This window comes from Phacochoerus africanus, chromosome 5 (assembly GCF_016906955.1).
Source record: "Phacochoerus africanus isolate WHEZ1 chromosome 5, ROS_Pafr_v1, whole genome shotgun sequence".
Classification (NCBI taxonomy): domain Eukaryota; kingdom Metazoa; phylum Chordata; class Mammalia; order Artiodactyla; family Suidae; genus Phacochoerus; species Phacochoerus africanus.
Genome location: NC_062548.1, coordinates 58,652,778 through 58,668,720, shown reverse-complemented (window position 1 = coordinate 58,668,720; position 15,943 = coordinate 58,652,778). Strand labels below are relative to the sequence as shown.

At 42.6% G+C, this 15,943-nt stretch overlaps 1 protein-coding gene across 13 annotated transcripts in view; it reads right to left on the bottom strand.

Annotated features, from left to right (window-relative positions):
* AFF3 (ALF transcription elongation factor 3) overlaps positions 1–15,943 on the bottom strand; it is a 598,632-nt gene that overhangs the window by 54,523 nt on the left and 528,166 nt on the right. For all 13 annotated transcript variants that reach the window (XR_007135070.1, XM_047781424.1, XM_047781427.1 and 10 more), the window contains one exon: positions 5,470–5,659. Coding sequence is in view for 12 of the 13 variants with exons in the window: in XM_047781424.1 (XP_047637380.1) it covers positions 5,470–5,659 (190 nt within the window). In the remaining variant the exon portion in view is untranslated. The remainder of the gene's footprint in view (positions 1–5,469; positions 5,660–15,943) is intronic.

The following is a 15,943-nucleotide window of genomic DNA, read 5'->3' as shown; positions in this document are numbered from 1 at the left end:
TCTGAGACCCTTCCCCTGGGACCATAAGGTTGGAGAGCTTCCTCCTGGGAAACAGCTGGAAGGGGGAACTCTCATGACCCTGACAGGGAGTCTGGACTGTGACCTGATCTTCTACTTTGCGTTCATGCAGCCTGATGGACCAGGGCTCTGGAGAAGAAAACGGTAAACTGCCTTTGGCACCTCTGCGTTGTCATCTGTGAATCCTGACCTCACTTTCATCTGGCTTCTCCAGGGAAAGGGAGCCAGCAGAACTGCAGAGTACACCTGGTCCATCCAAGAGGGATGCAATAGAGGACACCGGGGAGCAGGGCACAGGACTGGGTCATTGACAAGGGGAAGCTCTCACCCGCCCTGAGATGAGTTGCCTGTGGCTGAAGGCGAATTTGGTGGCAAACAAGTCAATGGCCCTGAGGCTGTCTCCTCCTCACCCCATTTCTCCAGGACCACTGGCCAGTCAGTGACTTCTGTGCTGCAGCTTCCCAAGACACACAGGGCCCAGTGGGATGCATGGATGCTGAAGGGACCATGCAGTAAGGGAGAAGGTGCAAACATTTCTGGCAGAGCCTGTCACTCACACTGGCCCTACCACTGTGTCTCACACTAGCTCGCCCTTGTCCCCACCATCCGGAACCTTCCACACCTCAAATGTCTTGCATAAGAGAACACAGAGGTCTGCCTGGAGCCAAAGCACAGCAGCTCACAGGGAGACCCCCGTAAACCTTCCCAGAGGGAGTCTTAGCAGAGAATGGAGACTTTAATACAAATAAAGTATGGGCCCACTGCCTGATGTGCTTTAGGGTTATTTATTTCTGTTCTTTACAGCTGAAGAAATCAAGCTGAAGGAGCATCTTCAACACATCACTAAGTCACTTTTCCTTTCTCAAAGATCTACAGGGACCTCCTACTGCCTCTCAAATGACATCCAAATTCCTTGGGCATCCATCATCTTACAGGCATCTTTCATTGCCAGACCACCTACAGTGTGTTTTCACTTGATAGGTAGCATCTAACTTAATCTGTAAAGACAGGGAATAGCAAGCATCACCCCCAGGCTCTAACTGAGACTCAGAGAGGTTAAATGACATGTCCAGAGCTGCACGGCTAAACCCATATTTGTCTGGGTTGAAAGAGCAGATTCTTTTCATTGCTGCTTTGCCAAATCTCCCACTACTTTACTCTCTGGTGTAGCCTCACGAAAGGGGGACCTTGTTTCTTTTAAGCAATGTCAGTCTTCAACCTAAAACGGAAGAATTAGATCCAATTTTTGGAAAAACACCACTAACTCTCCAAAGAATACCTGTTGCCTTCTTTATCCTTATCTGCATCATCTTTTGGTGTCCATATCTGTTTCATGCATATAAACTTCGTGTCTTCAACAAAGCCAAACACTGCTTTGAGGCAGGGGCCAGATCTCTGCTTCTTTTTCTGCCTCGAAGGACCCGTAATAGGCTCGGAGGACAGCCTGCTGTGACTCTGTTCCTCTGAGAACGACTCACAAATAAGCTGTCACTCCATGTGCATTGTGGATTCCTCAGAACAACCTCAGGACTCAGGCAGCACGAGATTATCTGCTATTTCAGGGGTGAAATAGTCATGGCCAAAGAAGCTTAAATAGCCAAGAATTAAGTGGCAGAAGAGGAGGACGGGCACACTCAGGACATGGGGCTTGTTTCCTGCTGCTGGCTCTGGTCCATGTCCTGAGCTGTCCATGGAGGTTTCTGCTTATTTGCTGGCTTGGTGCATCGTACTTCCAGCCAGGACTCCCCCCCACCCTCCCTCATTAATCTTCCCCTTGCTTTGCGCACAAGCTCTCCACCTGAGTTCCCACTTCATCTACATCCTTCATACCATCCACTGCCATGTACCCCACAGATGCCTAATTAAGGAGGAGCTTGGTGAATCAGTGAGTAACCTGTCTCGCCTTTCTGCTGATGTTCAAGAAGAGATCTATGGCGGCATTTTCCATAATGTGCTTTTTAGTTCGTAGATCCCATGAACACAGGTTTCTGAGGTCAGATACATTTGGAAAACACTGTACTGCTTACAGGAGCAACGTGAGGGGATGCTCTACGGTAAAGAAATGGATTAAGGGAGTTCCCATTGTGGCGCAGTGGAAACGAATCTGACTAGCATCCATGAGAATGAAGATTAGATCCCTGGCCATGCTCGGTGGGTTAAGGATCTGGTGTTGCCATCAGCTGTGGTGTAGGTTGAAGATGAGGTTCAGATCCCACGTTGCTGTGCCTGTAGTGTAGGCCAGCAGCTGTAGCTCTGATTGGAACCCTAGCCTGGGAACTTCCATATGCCATGGTCCTAAAAAGACGATTTAAAAAAAAATGGATGAAGCTTACTTAATCCTGGCCCTCCTCAAAATCCTGTGACCAGGCTCTTTCTGTCCATGTGGTATCCTTTACTTGGGGAACCCCAGGCTAAGGAGCTCTGTGTGTTGGTGTAGAGGTGCTGACTGAGGGCAAGGTGCGCTCCCCCTGTGAAGTTCTGGCGTGAAAGGACAGCCCAGGCTAAGAAAGAAGATAACAACTTAAATGAAAACAAAACAAACAAAAAAACCCACAACCAGTCTGAGAACAACTAAGCAAATGTCAGGCCACAGAGGGGTGTCTGCAGTGATGGAAATACTGTTTACAGGGGCTCTTCCATGCTAGCTTGCAGACCTGGGGCCATACTATGGCGATTTAGGTAAAATGCAGTGGCTTTCTGCAACAACAACCCTAAACTATGGCTCAGATAAAACTCAGGAGAGTCAAGTTCAGGAAAATAGGTCTTTCTGCTCTTTGTAAGGTGATCTGGGCCAGCCGCGTCAGAGTAAAAGAGAGATGTCATGGAGAGTTGGCTGGGTAACGCTTTTCCTCTTTTTTCCTGTTTTCATTTTGCAAACTCATTTTCTTTATTTCTTTTTTTTTTTTTTAGGGCCGCACCTGTGGCACATGGAAATTCCCAGGCCAGTAGTCCAATTGGAGCTGTAGCTGCTGGCCTACGCCACAGCCACAGCCACGCCAGATCCAAGCTATATCTGTGACCTACACCACAGCCCACAACCATGCTGGATCCTTAACCCACTGAGGGAGGCCAGGGATTGAACCCGAGTCCTCATGGATACCAGTTGGGATTTTTTCTGCTGCGCCACAATGGGAACTCCCTCATTTTATTTCTGAAAGGCATGTGTCTATAGTAATCTTGGGGAAAATGTTAAAAGAAATTTTACTTTTTTTCAAGAAACTTTACTCTTTTTTTTTTTTGGCTGCATCTGCAGCATGTGGAAGTTCCTGGGCCAGGGACTGAACCTGCACCACAGCAGTAACCCGAACCCCTGCAGTGACAACACCAGATCCTTAACCTACTGAGCCACTAGAGAACTCCCAAGGAAACCTTATTTTTATTCCAGCAAATACATTCCTTTTCAGCAGAAAGAAGTCATGTGCAGTGGCTACATCACTTGTCGCTTCTGCACTCCCTCTGGATCGAGAAACCCGGAGTTGAAAACTACACGTGGCCTCAGGTAACTTAAACTTTCAGGCTGGCTTTAGCAGGCTTCCTACCTCCTCCTCAGCTAGGGACCTTGGCTAAGGAAGCTGAGCACTTCTTTTTGTCACCAGGGAGTTCAAGTCTTTTTAATTATCTCAGTGACATTTAGAAAGAATCTGCTTAAAGCCCTTTATAACGGTGCTTCTTTGAGGCTGGTTTCAGCCTCATCAGGAACTGCAGGGGTCACATTTCAGTGTGCAAATAAGACTTATGGTTCTGAATTTAACCTTCAGTTTCACAAAAAGGAGCCTGGTGTGTGGGTGTGGGTGTGTGTGTGTGTGTAGCATTCACTGACCCTAACAATTTAATCCACCGTCACTATCCCCCTTGGCTCTTGCAATGTCCCTGGAACCAAATTCTTTCTACTAAATATTCTGGAGTCTTCCACAAGTGAGAGCATAAAGCTGGTTCTGAAGAAGTCTGGTTAACTCCTTTGTTTTATTTAACTCCCGCCTTTTTTAAAAATGTTTGTTCTTTTCAAATTATTCCCAGTGGAATATCAGGTCTATGAAGACAGGGACCTTTTTTTTCTGTGACATCATTGCTGTCTTCCAGAGCCAAGCATCCACATCTGTGGCAGAGGCACAATAAATACTTGTTGAATGAACCTGAATGAGTGAATGAATGCATGAATGAATGAAATGATGATGAAGAAATAATCATTTAGTTTCTGGGACAAGTCGGGGCGATATCAACATACAGCTTTTAGGACTTGCCGTGTGGCTCTCAACATAACTACTCGGCATTGTCTCTACAGTGGCTGTGGCTCAACCCCTAGCCTGGGAACTTCTATATGCCACGGGTGCGGCCAAGAAAAAAAATACAGCTTTTATAGGTTAACGTTGCTAAGGGTCTCCCCTTTATATAGGGAGATAGAGAAAGAGAGAGATAGAGACAGACAGACACACAAACACAGGTACACAAGTTGGAAACATGAGTCTTGATAGGCCTGAAAGGTGCTCCCCTCTCACCACCAGTTTGCTTATTAAGTGGTTGATTTATTTGATTTCATTTTAGAGTCCATTTAGAAATGTGGGCCCTAAAACAGTACAGAGGATTGTGGGTAAAGATTTAAATGCTATGATCCACAGTGACGTCAAATGTTTATACACTCAAGAAGATGCATGTTTCATTCCTTCTTTAGAAATCAAAGTCTATGCTTAGGGATCCGGGGACTTAAAAAGTGTGCTTTCTGCCCTCTCTCAAGAATCCATGCTCTGAATTACTATTTAATTTCCCCCTTTCTCCTTTAAACTAGAAATAGCAATGGCTTTTATTGGTACCTTATAATATTTTTATATGAGGCACCTAAATCTTCCACATAGATCCTCATCATAGCTATAAAAGGTTTCACTATTATTTGTAGGCTGATGCTAATTTTTCTTCTTACATTTTCACAAAGAAAACACAGTTAAGAAGGTTTTATTAATATTTACAGCCCCTGTTCTTCCAGGCCACGACAAACTGCAAAGAGGTAAGATTCTAACCATGTCTGATACACAAAAGTCCTTTCCCCCATTAAGTCACCGCCCTGTCAGGTGACTGCCATGGCTTGACCCTGAGGGAGACCCCATCAACAGGTTATTTCCACTCAGGGATGTTTATAGCACACTTGGAAAGTTCTGGAAGTCAAGATAGAGATTTGGGGACAATGAGAGATGACGTGTGTCTATACTTCAAAGGAAGCTCTGTAATGAAGAGAACTGTGGGGCGGGGGGCGTTGGATGAGGCAGAATAAATCTGGGCAGGCTGCCAGGCAGTGGAGGTCCGGAGGGGTCACGGTGGCTGGCAGGCCCGTGTCACAGCACGGAGGCTGGGGCTGTGGAGGTGTGAGATGTGGGACTCAGAGGAGGGCTCGCTGCCCTCATTGGGGCAGGGGCCGGGGAGAAGCGGAGGGGGCGGCGCTCAGAGGCCGCACATCCTTACCTCGGGGCTGGAGTAGTGGGGGGGCTTGCTGCCCTCACTCTCGCTGGAACTGCTCTCAGTCTCCGAGTCAGATCCCGAGCTGCTCTCAGAGTCACTGGAGGAACTGCTCCCGCTGCTGCTGCTGCTGCCGCTGCTGCTGCCCTTGCTGGAGGGCGCAGAGGCCCTGCCGTTGGCCTGCTGGACCCCGGCGCTGCCGGCCCACGAGGCCCCGGGGAGGAAAGAGAAGGAAAGCCAAGTGAGCAAACGGGGACCACGTGTGAGTGGGCTGTGGCTCAGCCGAAGCAGAGGAGGCGCACAGCCTGCGCATCTGCCAGCCATCACCTGGCACGCACAGAGCCACCGTCAAGGTCAAAGCAGCCTTGTGGTTAAAAAAAAAAAAAAAAAAAAGGATGCAGAGAAATAAACTTAGGAGTGAACGTGGGTGCCACTTGGTAGTCGGCCACTAGCTCCTCGTGTGACCGTTTTAGGAGGGAGGGTGGTGTCATTTCAGTAGGACGGTTTTGACTTTGCCGGTATTTCTGGGAATGGCTTTTCAAATGGATCCCCCATTCCAATCATTTACAAAAACACAAGGAAGTCCAAAATGCTTGAAATAGTTTGTAAAGAACGAAAACGTCTGCTTGCTTTATTTTAGGAAGTGGGCTGTAAGAATGGGGCACTGGGTCCTGCTCTGTGCTTTCACTGCCTTCTGGAAGGTTCCGGAGCCTGTGGACCAACAAAGTTAGTCTAGCTTCCCACCTCTTTCCGCCCAGGGAGCTGGGTGCTGGAGTCTTGACAGGAGCTGGCTTGCTGTATAAACAGTAATTTTCCTTTGAGCCCTTTGTTAAAGAACTGAAGATTCCCCACTTACACATTTTTCTATATTGTAGACTTTAACATTCAACCCCAGTACAGCAGCTTATAGTAACACCACTTCAAATTATACTTGAAGTTCATTTGTGTGTTGAAATTTGCCAGAAACTTACATGCTCAAATTATATACTCAAAGAGAACAGGGAAAAAAAGGACACTTCTAATGGTCATTAGGAACCCCGAAAAATTCAAATAATACACATCCACCTGAAGAGTGAGCCAGAAAGGAAGTTTTCGGTACTCACATAGGATTCAACATCTTCAAAGCTCTTTATTAACTGCATTGAAAAACACCCAACTCTGTTCTTTTGAAGTCAAAGCCTAAACCCGGAAAATGCAGTGACCACTTTTTAAAAAAAGCGTTGAGTCAGCAAATACCCGCCGGCTCCTTCCAGTTGTGACCACTGCTTCAACAGGACTGAAGATGAGTGAAGGCCCAGGTGGGGGGGAGCCTGTCAAGAGTTTATGGTCTCAAGTGCAAAGCAGCCCAGACGAGATGAAGGGCCCTTTCCACCCGCCCCTTAAATCTCTGACAAATGCTTTGCCCAAGGACAGATTCTCATAAATCCTCAGTGTGGGGGCAGGTGCAGGGGGAGGGGTAAAACTTTTTGGAACCTTTCTTCTCCCAGAAGAATGATAAGAAACTCCCCTTCAGGATAGACCTAAAACAAAAGCACCTTTTTGAAACACAGGTTTAGGAAAAATGGAATCTGAACACAGTCTTGCCTTGTGGTTTTTATTTTTTCCTCTAAGGTCACAGTCCATACCCACTGTCTCACAAAATTCTTCCATGTCAGGCAACATCTGTGCCTTTATGCCTAGCCTGAGCTGCAATGGTTCCCTTTCCAGCCTGCTGTCTGCTCTGGTGCTAAGTGAGGAATCCTGGATTTTTAGACAGAGGCTGGGTAGGGACCGTTAGTGATCGAAGGGTTATAATATTTCTTCCCTTATGAACTAAAATCCATCTTTCCCATTGGCTGAGTTGAAATGGCTACTATCAGTGAAGTAAAAAAAAAAAAAAAAACCTATTAGATTCTGACTAAACACGGCTGTCTGGCATCTATATTGATAGTTTGTCAGTAGGCCCCCAAAACATTGGGGAAAAACTCCATGAAACAAATAAAACCCCACCCCAAACCAAATGGACACAAACCAAAATCTAAAAAGCCCCCCCCGCCCCAAAGTCAAACAACATGGTGGAGGAAAGACACAGCACGTGTGTCTCTCTGCCACACTCTGCAAAGACATTCGCTGAAGACTAGGAAACAAAGAGACATAAAGAGCATTTTGATTGGTTTTATATGATGGTCAAAGGCTCTGATCACCCCCTGGTAGCTTCTCCTGCTTTCATTCCAACAACAAAGGCCATGCGAGGCTGGTGCTCTGTGCACCTGGGTGTTGTGTTTACAGCCGAAACAGGAACGTGCGTGGAGTTCCCTGGGGCTGTGGCACTACAAAGCAACCGTCTTTTGAGAGGCGACACTTTAATTTCCATTAAATGTCCATTAAACAGTTACTGTGCTGCCTTCCTTTTATGACTGTCCTAGAGTAATGAGGCACGCGGGCGCAAGGAGATGGACCCTCTGATCTGAATCAGACTGGCAGGAAAGCCTCAGGGTTGTACGTGTTCCTTCCTTAAACTGGGAGATTCACTTAAAGTGACAGTTTTACTGGCATAACTAGTATTTATTTTTGAAACAGGTGAGAGAGCTGAGCACTTCAGGTTTCCTTTGTGCTCTGCTTTGAAGGGCTGTGACGCCTTCCATGCCCTTGGGGTTGGGAGGGAATACAATAGTGTTTCAATGGTGCAGGTGGAGAGCGTGTCACTGCAAACAATCCACGACGAGGATGGGGGCAAGCAAAATAACCACCCCTACCTCCAAGACCTGCTCCACAAACTAGCCTTTTGGTGGGTCTGTGGGGAACAGCTGGTCATTCTGGACTCAGCATAATGACTGGTCTTGCAGCCACTCTGCCTCTGGTGGGGGCCCTGCTGCAATCAGCGGGGCAAGATGAAGACGTTGGCAATGGTCATGACTGCAGGCGAGAACTCACAGACGGATGGGCCCGGTGAAGACAGGAAGGCTCTCTGGAGTCATGGAATCAAGAAGATGAAAGAGACCTATCGGACAGACCCTCCTGAAGGAAGACTTTAGGCTTTATCTATTTAAAACTGCAAGCTGAGAAATCTGAGTGTACCAATTTGTGATCATGTTCCCCTACCAAGGACATTACCACTTTTACAAACTTCAATAAAAAATCACTTTTGAGAGTTCCTATTGTGGCTCAGTGGGCTAAGAACCCGACTAGTATCCACAAGGATGCGGGTGTGGTTCCTGGCCTCGCTCAGTGGGTTAAAGATCTGCGTAGGTCACAGACTCGGCTCGGATCCCGCGTTGCTGTGGTTGTGGTGTAGGCCAGCAGCTGCAGCTCTGATTCGACCCTTAGCCTGGGAACTTCCATATTCCCAGGATGCGATCATGAAAAACAAAAAAAACACAAAAAACAAAAAAAGCCATTTTTTCCTGATAATGATAACATGAATTGATGGATGTGATGACACAGCATTGGACAACTTCTAGGAGCATTCTTGGACTTTAGGCCATTTTAAGATCATGGTGCCCTTGAGTCTGTGGGCGTGAAAATATTACTGAGATCATAGAATAAAAGGCTTTATGTCACCAAGCGTAGCACAGCGCCTGGGACATAATAGATGTTCACATTGATTGCTGAATAAAAAAAAAATCAAGCGAAGAAAATCTTTTACTAGGTTAATGAGTTAAAGAGAAAAGGATTTAACCTTTCAAAAAGGTTACAATCTCTCTTTTCTAAAAACAAACAAAAAAAAAAACACTTAAGGGGATTTTTGCACCTTCTGTGCTTTTCCAGTTTTAACACCCCTTCCTTTCACAGAACTCTGCATTTCATCTACTATATAATTTCTGCCCAACTGTCTCTTGGCTGGTTTATTTACTTTTTGTATTTTGATTTCATGAAATGCTTTGCTGGTTTTGTGAGTGGTCCAGACCACATATGCTTTTGAGATAGTCCCAGCTTTATTCTAAATAATCTGCTTGCTGTGTCCTTTCCTTTGGCTGCAGTGACACATTCTCTTCTGAATCAGCCTGAGCTGAGTCTGAACACAGACTGTAAAAGATCTGGAACCTACATGACAAATCCTGTATCTCACTCACAGGCGCGGGTGCTCCTCCCAAGTGTACTGAGGGGCTTGGATAAATATCTAAAGCTGTCCACAAGCTATGAACTAACAAGGAACTAGGAGGCAGGCTCTGTGTCTGGTTGGCACTGTGTGGTTTGCTTTGATGCCCAGCACAATACCGCATGTCCTGTGGGTACCCCTTTGGGCTGGACCGAATGATAACAGTTTAGAAGAGGTCACAGCTCCTTCTCACTCAGCACTTCATAGGAACTCAACACATGCCTGACTTCGAAACCATAATTGGTGCCCTGGCAACAGAATTCCTTTATGGATGGCATTGTTACAGATATTAATTGATCTAAAATTATAACCACATTATGAGATGTGCAAATGGAAAGGCTGGCACTAGAAGGTTCACTGTTGCTGGATAGGAGTGTTGGTCTTGTGCTAAAAGTTTTTGTTTGCTCTATAATATCTCCAGGAATAACTCTATTAAGCATGGATTTTGAAGCTCTTCCTGCTCTGGCCTCAATCAAACCTCCAGCGACACCTCAATGGGTCTATCCCCAAACCTTGGCCATAATACATTTCTCATTATTTTGACAATTTGGGCACCTTTGCACCTACTAATTCCTGTGCCCCAAAGCCCTTTCTCCTGTTCTTCTTTTGGCTGCCTCCAACTCACTCTCCGGGACTGAGCTGCAATGGTACCCTGTTTTTGAAAATTTTTCCCAACTCCTTCCCTGAGCCCCTTAGTGCATCATGCCTTTTTTTCTTTTGTAGCCCTAACCATATTAAGGACAGGAATTATCTACTTTACCCTTGTATCCCCAGAGCTAGCACAGGGTGCAGCATAAATGGATTTTCAACAAATATTGATTGAATGAATAAAAGAAAAATGATTTCTGATATGGTGTGTAAGCTAATGTTTTGAATTATGCTATGAAATGGCCCATGAAATGTTCCTATATTCACATAGGTCATTTTTCTGTTGCCTTGGGGCTGCTGAAGATTTCACAAAACAGTTAATTGTAGGAGGCTTCCATCTACATTAGCAGTTGAAAATCCCAAACCTACAGGGGCCAGGTGAGTAGCATATATGAATGAAATGTCTGGATTGAAGAAAAACAAACATATGACACACGATGATAAATGACAGTGGACCCTTGGCTCCCCAGTGCAGGAGTGTTAAGCTGGACAGTCCTGACTCATCTCCCCCAGGCAGCAGATCCCTGCCAGTGTTACCAAATCTTTTGATTTTTTTCCCCCAGAGGAAGCCCCCAATCCTGATGTTTGTATCAAATCCCTAGACTGAAAATCCTAGTAAACTAATTTGAGAATTTGTAACAATGAAAAGTTTGATTTAACTTTAGCAATGAGACACTTCTGTAAGTCAGAAGAAGCCTATGGAGCACCAGTCTGAGATTCCTAATCTAATTTCCTACTTTCTGAAAGCCTACTCAAAAGATCTAGAAATCCTACTTTTGGGCATTTATCCAGACAAAACCATAATTCAAAAATATACATGCACCCCTGTGTTCACTGTAGCACTATTTACAACAGACGAGACATGGAAGTAACCTATATGTCCATTGACAGATGAATGGATAAAGAAGATGTGGCACATTATACAATGGAATATTAGTCACAAAAAAGAATAAAATAATGCCATTTGCAGCAACATGGATAGACCTAGAGATTCTCATACTAGCGAAGTAAGTCAGAAAGAGGACACACATATATCACTTACATGAGGAATAAAAAAAAAGATACAAACTAACTTATTTATAACAAATTTACAACAAATTCACAGACTTCAAAAACAAACTTATGGTTACCAACGGGCAAAGGCTGGGGGGAGGGATGAATGGGGGGTTGGGATTGACATATGCACATTGTGTATGGAATGGATGGTCAACGGGGACCTGCTGCATAGCACAGAGAACTCTACTCAATATTCTGTGATAACCTATATGGGAAAAGAATTTGAAAAACAATGGATATGTGCATATGTATAAAAGAATCACTTTGCTATACAGCAGAAATTGGCATAACATTGCAAATCAACTAGACTTCAATAATATATATTTTTTATTTATTTTTTTGATCAAAGAAACTTATTACTGAAACATGCTTCATGTGGAGTGTAACATGGTATCATGGAGAGCTGAGTCAGTGAGACCTCAATCTACCATTTGTGAGCTCTGTGACCTTGAGAAAGTAATCTTAGAACCTTGATCATCTTATGTCTTAAAATGGGCATAATACTTAACTTCATACAGTTGTCTGTCAAGGTCAAATGAGATTACGCAGATAAAGTTTCTAACACATTGTCTAGCAATAGTAAATGCTAGTTGGTTTCTTTTTTTTTTTTTAATTTATTTTTTCCCACTGTACAGCAAGGGGATCAAGTTATCCTTACATGTATACATTTTTTCCCCCACCCTTTGTTCTGTTGCAATATGTATATGTGTATATGTATAAAAGAATCACTTTTCTATACAACAGAAATTGGCATAACATTGTAAATCAACTAGACTTCAATAATATTTTTTAAATGGAAAAAAAAAAAAAAAGAGAGAGAGAGATACAAAAAGACCACAACCAGGAGTTTCGCCTCTCTTGGGGATTCAGATTAGCAGGGTCAAACGTGAGGTTAACCAAATATACTTACTCTCTCAGCCCACCTATTTAAACATTTTAAACAATTTTGAAATAATGACCAATTCACCTGAAGTCACAAAAATAGAAGAGCTGTGCTATACTCTTTACCCAGTGCTCCCAGATGGCTACATCTTATGGAAGCTGTACTGTAAGATCAAAACCAGAAAAGGGAAAATTGTACAAGTTGTGCATCGTTCTGTTATTTTATCAAACGTGTAGACTCAGGCAAGTATCACCACAATCAAGATGCAGAAATGTTCCGTCAGCCCAAGGATCTCCCCCACGATAGGCCTTTGGAATCACAGTTACTTCTCAACCCCTCACCATCTCTAACCCCTGGGAACCACTAATCTGTTTTCCATTTCTAAAGTTTTTGTCATGTTAGGAATGTTATTACATGGGATTGCATATTATGAATAGTTTTTAAAATGAGATTTATAGGGATATAATTTAAATATCATACTGTATATCCTCTTGAGATAGGCTGTTTTTCAGTCCACATAATGCTTTGAGATCTACTCAAGTTCTTGAGTATATCAAAATAGCTTGTTATTTTTTTCATGGATTCTGGATGTTCAACCATCCACTCATTTGTCTAATCATTCATGCATTAAGGGACATTTCAGTTGTTTCTGGTTTTTGATTATTACATATAAGGCTGCTATAAACATCTGTGTATGAGCTTTTGTGTGCATGGATATGGTCATTTCTCTGGGACAAATGCCAAGGAGTGTGATTTCTGGGTTGTATTATAAGCGTATGTTTGGTTTTAAAGAAACTGTCAAACTATCAATGTTTGGGTTCATGTATTTTTCAGCTCTGTTGTTTGGTGCAAACACATTTAAGAATACTATCCTTCTTGATGGCTTGATTCTTTTACCATTTTATGATGTCCCACTATGCCCCTTGTAATTTTCTTTGCTCTTAAGTCAACATTATCTGATAGTGATATCATCACTCACTCTGATCTTCATCAACATTCTTTTGATCAACAATTTACATGATATATCTTTTCATCCTTTTATCCTCAATTTACCTATAGTGTCATATTTGAATTGGGTTTCCTGTAGACAGTATATATTTGGATTGTTATTCTTTTATAGCTGCACCTGTGGCATATGGATGATCCCAGGCCAGATGTCAAATCAGTGCTGCAGCTGTGGCCTATGCCACAGCCATGCCAACATTGGCTTTGTCACCCACTGAGCGAGGCTGAATTCAAACCCGAATCCTCACAGAGACAATGTCATGTCCTTAACCTGCTGAGCCACAAGGGGAACTCCTGGATTATTTTTTAAATACTCTCTGCCAATCTGTGTATTTTATTGGTGAATAAAGGCCTTTTACATTTAATGTAATTACTAATATGGCTAGAGCTTAAATTGCCATTTCAGATTTTGTTTTGTTTGATCTGTTTTCTGCCTTATTGTTCCTTAAAATATGTTTTACAGTTATATTTTGATTTACTTACAGTGCTTTTGAATTTATTTCTTTGTACAGATTTTAAAATCTTTTTCTAGATGCTATATTAGAAAATATATTAGTAGTAGTATCACAATCTACTGATACTGTCCTTTTACCAGTTTGAGTAAAGCATAGAAAACTCACCACCTTAATTGTCTTAAAAGATTTCTTCTACATGCATTGAGAACCGCATAAAACAATATTTTAAATTTTTTTTCCAACTGCCAAACACAATTTAGAAAACCCAAGAGAAGGAAAAATCATTGTATTTACTCTATTTTTACTCTTTCCATTGGTCCTCTTTCTTTCTTGGTATGATTTATTTTATAAAGGTTCCTTCTATCATTGCTTTTCCAAGAACTTCTTTAGCCACTTTACTTGGTTTTGTTTGTTTGTTTCTCTGTGGGTTTGGTTTTTTTTTTTTTTTTTTTTTTTGGTCTTTGTAGGGACAAACACACAGCATATAGAAGTTGCCAGGCTAGGAGTCGAATTGGAGCTGTAGCTACTGGCCACAGACACAGTCACAGACACAGCCACACCAGATCTGAGCTATGTCTGTGATCTATACCACAGCTCACAGCAATCCTGGATCCTTAAGCCATTGAATGAGGCCAGGGATAAAACCTGTGTCCTCATGGATACTAGTTGGGTTCATTACCGCTGAACCATGATGGGAACTCCTAGCCACTCTTTTTGAGTAGGTCCAAGGGTGACAAGCGCTCTTAGCTTTCATCTTGGAATGCCTTCACTCCTGAAGGATATTTTCAATAGACATAGGATTTGGGCTTGACAGTTCTTTTTTTCAACACTTTAGAAATGATGTGCCTCTTCCTTCTGAACACCATGGTTTCTGAACCCCATATCATTCAAATTGTGTTTATCATTTTCCCTTATGAGTAAGGTTTTGTTTATTTCTCACTGCTTTCAATAATTTTTTCTCTTTCATTTTTGGAATAATATGTTACAGCATGAATTTATTTTGACTTATTCTATTTTGGGTTTGCTCAGCTTTTTGAATCTGTAGGTTTATGTCTTTTGCAAAACTTGGAAACATATTACCCATTATTATTTTGAATACTTCAGTCCCATATTCTTCCTTTTGTCTTTCCAAGATACTGATGACACAAATGTTAGATAGTCCTACAGGTCCCTAAGGCACTGTCCCTTTTCTTTGGTTTCTTTTTGTTACAGTCCAATGCTCCCTGAGGCTGTCCTTTTTGTTTTTTGTTTTTTTCTTTCTTCTTAACCTATTTGCTGTTGTTTACATTTGCAATTTCAACTGTTTTATCTTCAGATTCACAGAGTCTTTCCTCTGCTCTCTTCATTCTGCTGTTGAGCTTACTCACTGAATTTAAAATTTCAGTTACTATATTTTTCAGTTCTAAAAATTTCCATTTGGTTCTTTTTTATATTGTCTATTTCTTTGCTAAGACTCTATTTTTTCAATCTGTTTCAAGTGTGTTCTTAATTCCTTGTTGAAGCATTTTTATGATGGCTCCTTTAAAATCCTCATAAGATAATTTTCATATTTATGTCATCTCAATATTGGCATCTATTGATTGGCATTTCTCAATCGAGTTGAGATTTTTCCAGGTTCTTGGTATTGGGAGTGATTTTCTTTTGTGTCCTGAACATTTTTGGTATTGTAAGACTTTGGATTATTATAAAACCACTTGTTTTAGGAGAGAAGTCTCTCTTTATAGTTGGACAAGATGGGAGAAAGTCTAGCTTCTTATGGGGCCTTGCTGATGAGGGTGGTGATGGGGCCACAGTCTCCTCCTCTCTCCTCTCATAGTGCTTGGCTGAAATACAGTGTCTAAAATTTCCAGGATGCTAGCTTCTCCTGCATCCACTCTGGGCTACATAAGGAAAAAGGAAAACCCAGGGAGTTGACTGCCATGGCTCTCCTTAGGCGCAAAGCTCATGGCTGACATACCTTCTCTCCATCTTTCAATCTTCTTATAATGTCTAAGGATTTTAACTATACTGTCCAGGACAAATAGAGAGAAGTACACCCATATCTTGTCCAAAAATAGGAGCCACCCACTTAATATTTATCAAATGGAAAGGAATTCCCTGTTAATACTTCCAGCCTCCAGCTCTGGTTAATTGTATCAAAACCTGATGAATGAAACAACCAAGCAGGTCTCTTCTGCATTTGTGGCCCATTTTAACACCCAAAGTAGGCAGAGTTAATTTATTTTAAAACTATTTATGGATATGGAATTCTTTCTCTTACAGACCAAAGAATCCAGAAATCCTCCAGATCAACCAATAGGGTCATTTACATAGTCCTATCAGAGGATGAAGAACTAAGGCCCAAATTCCAATTTT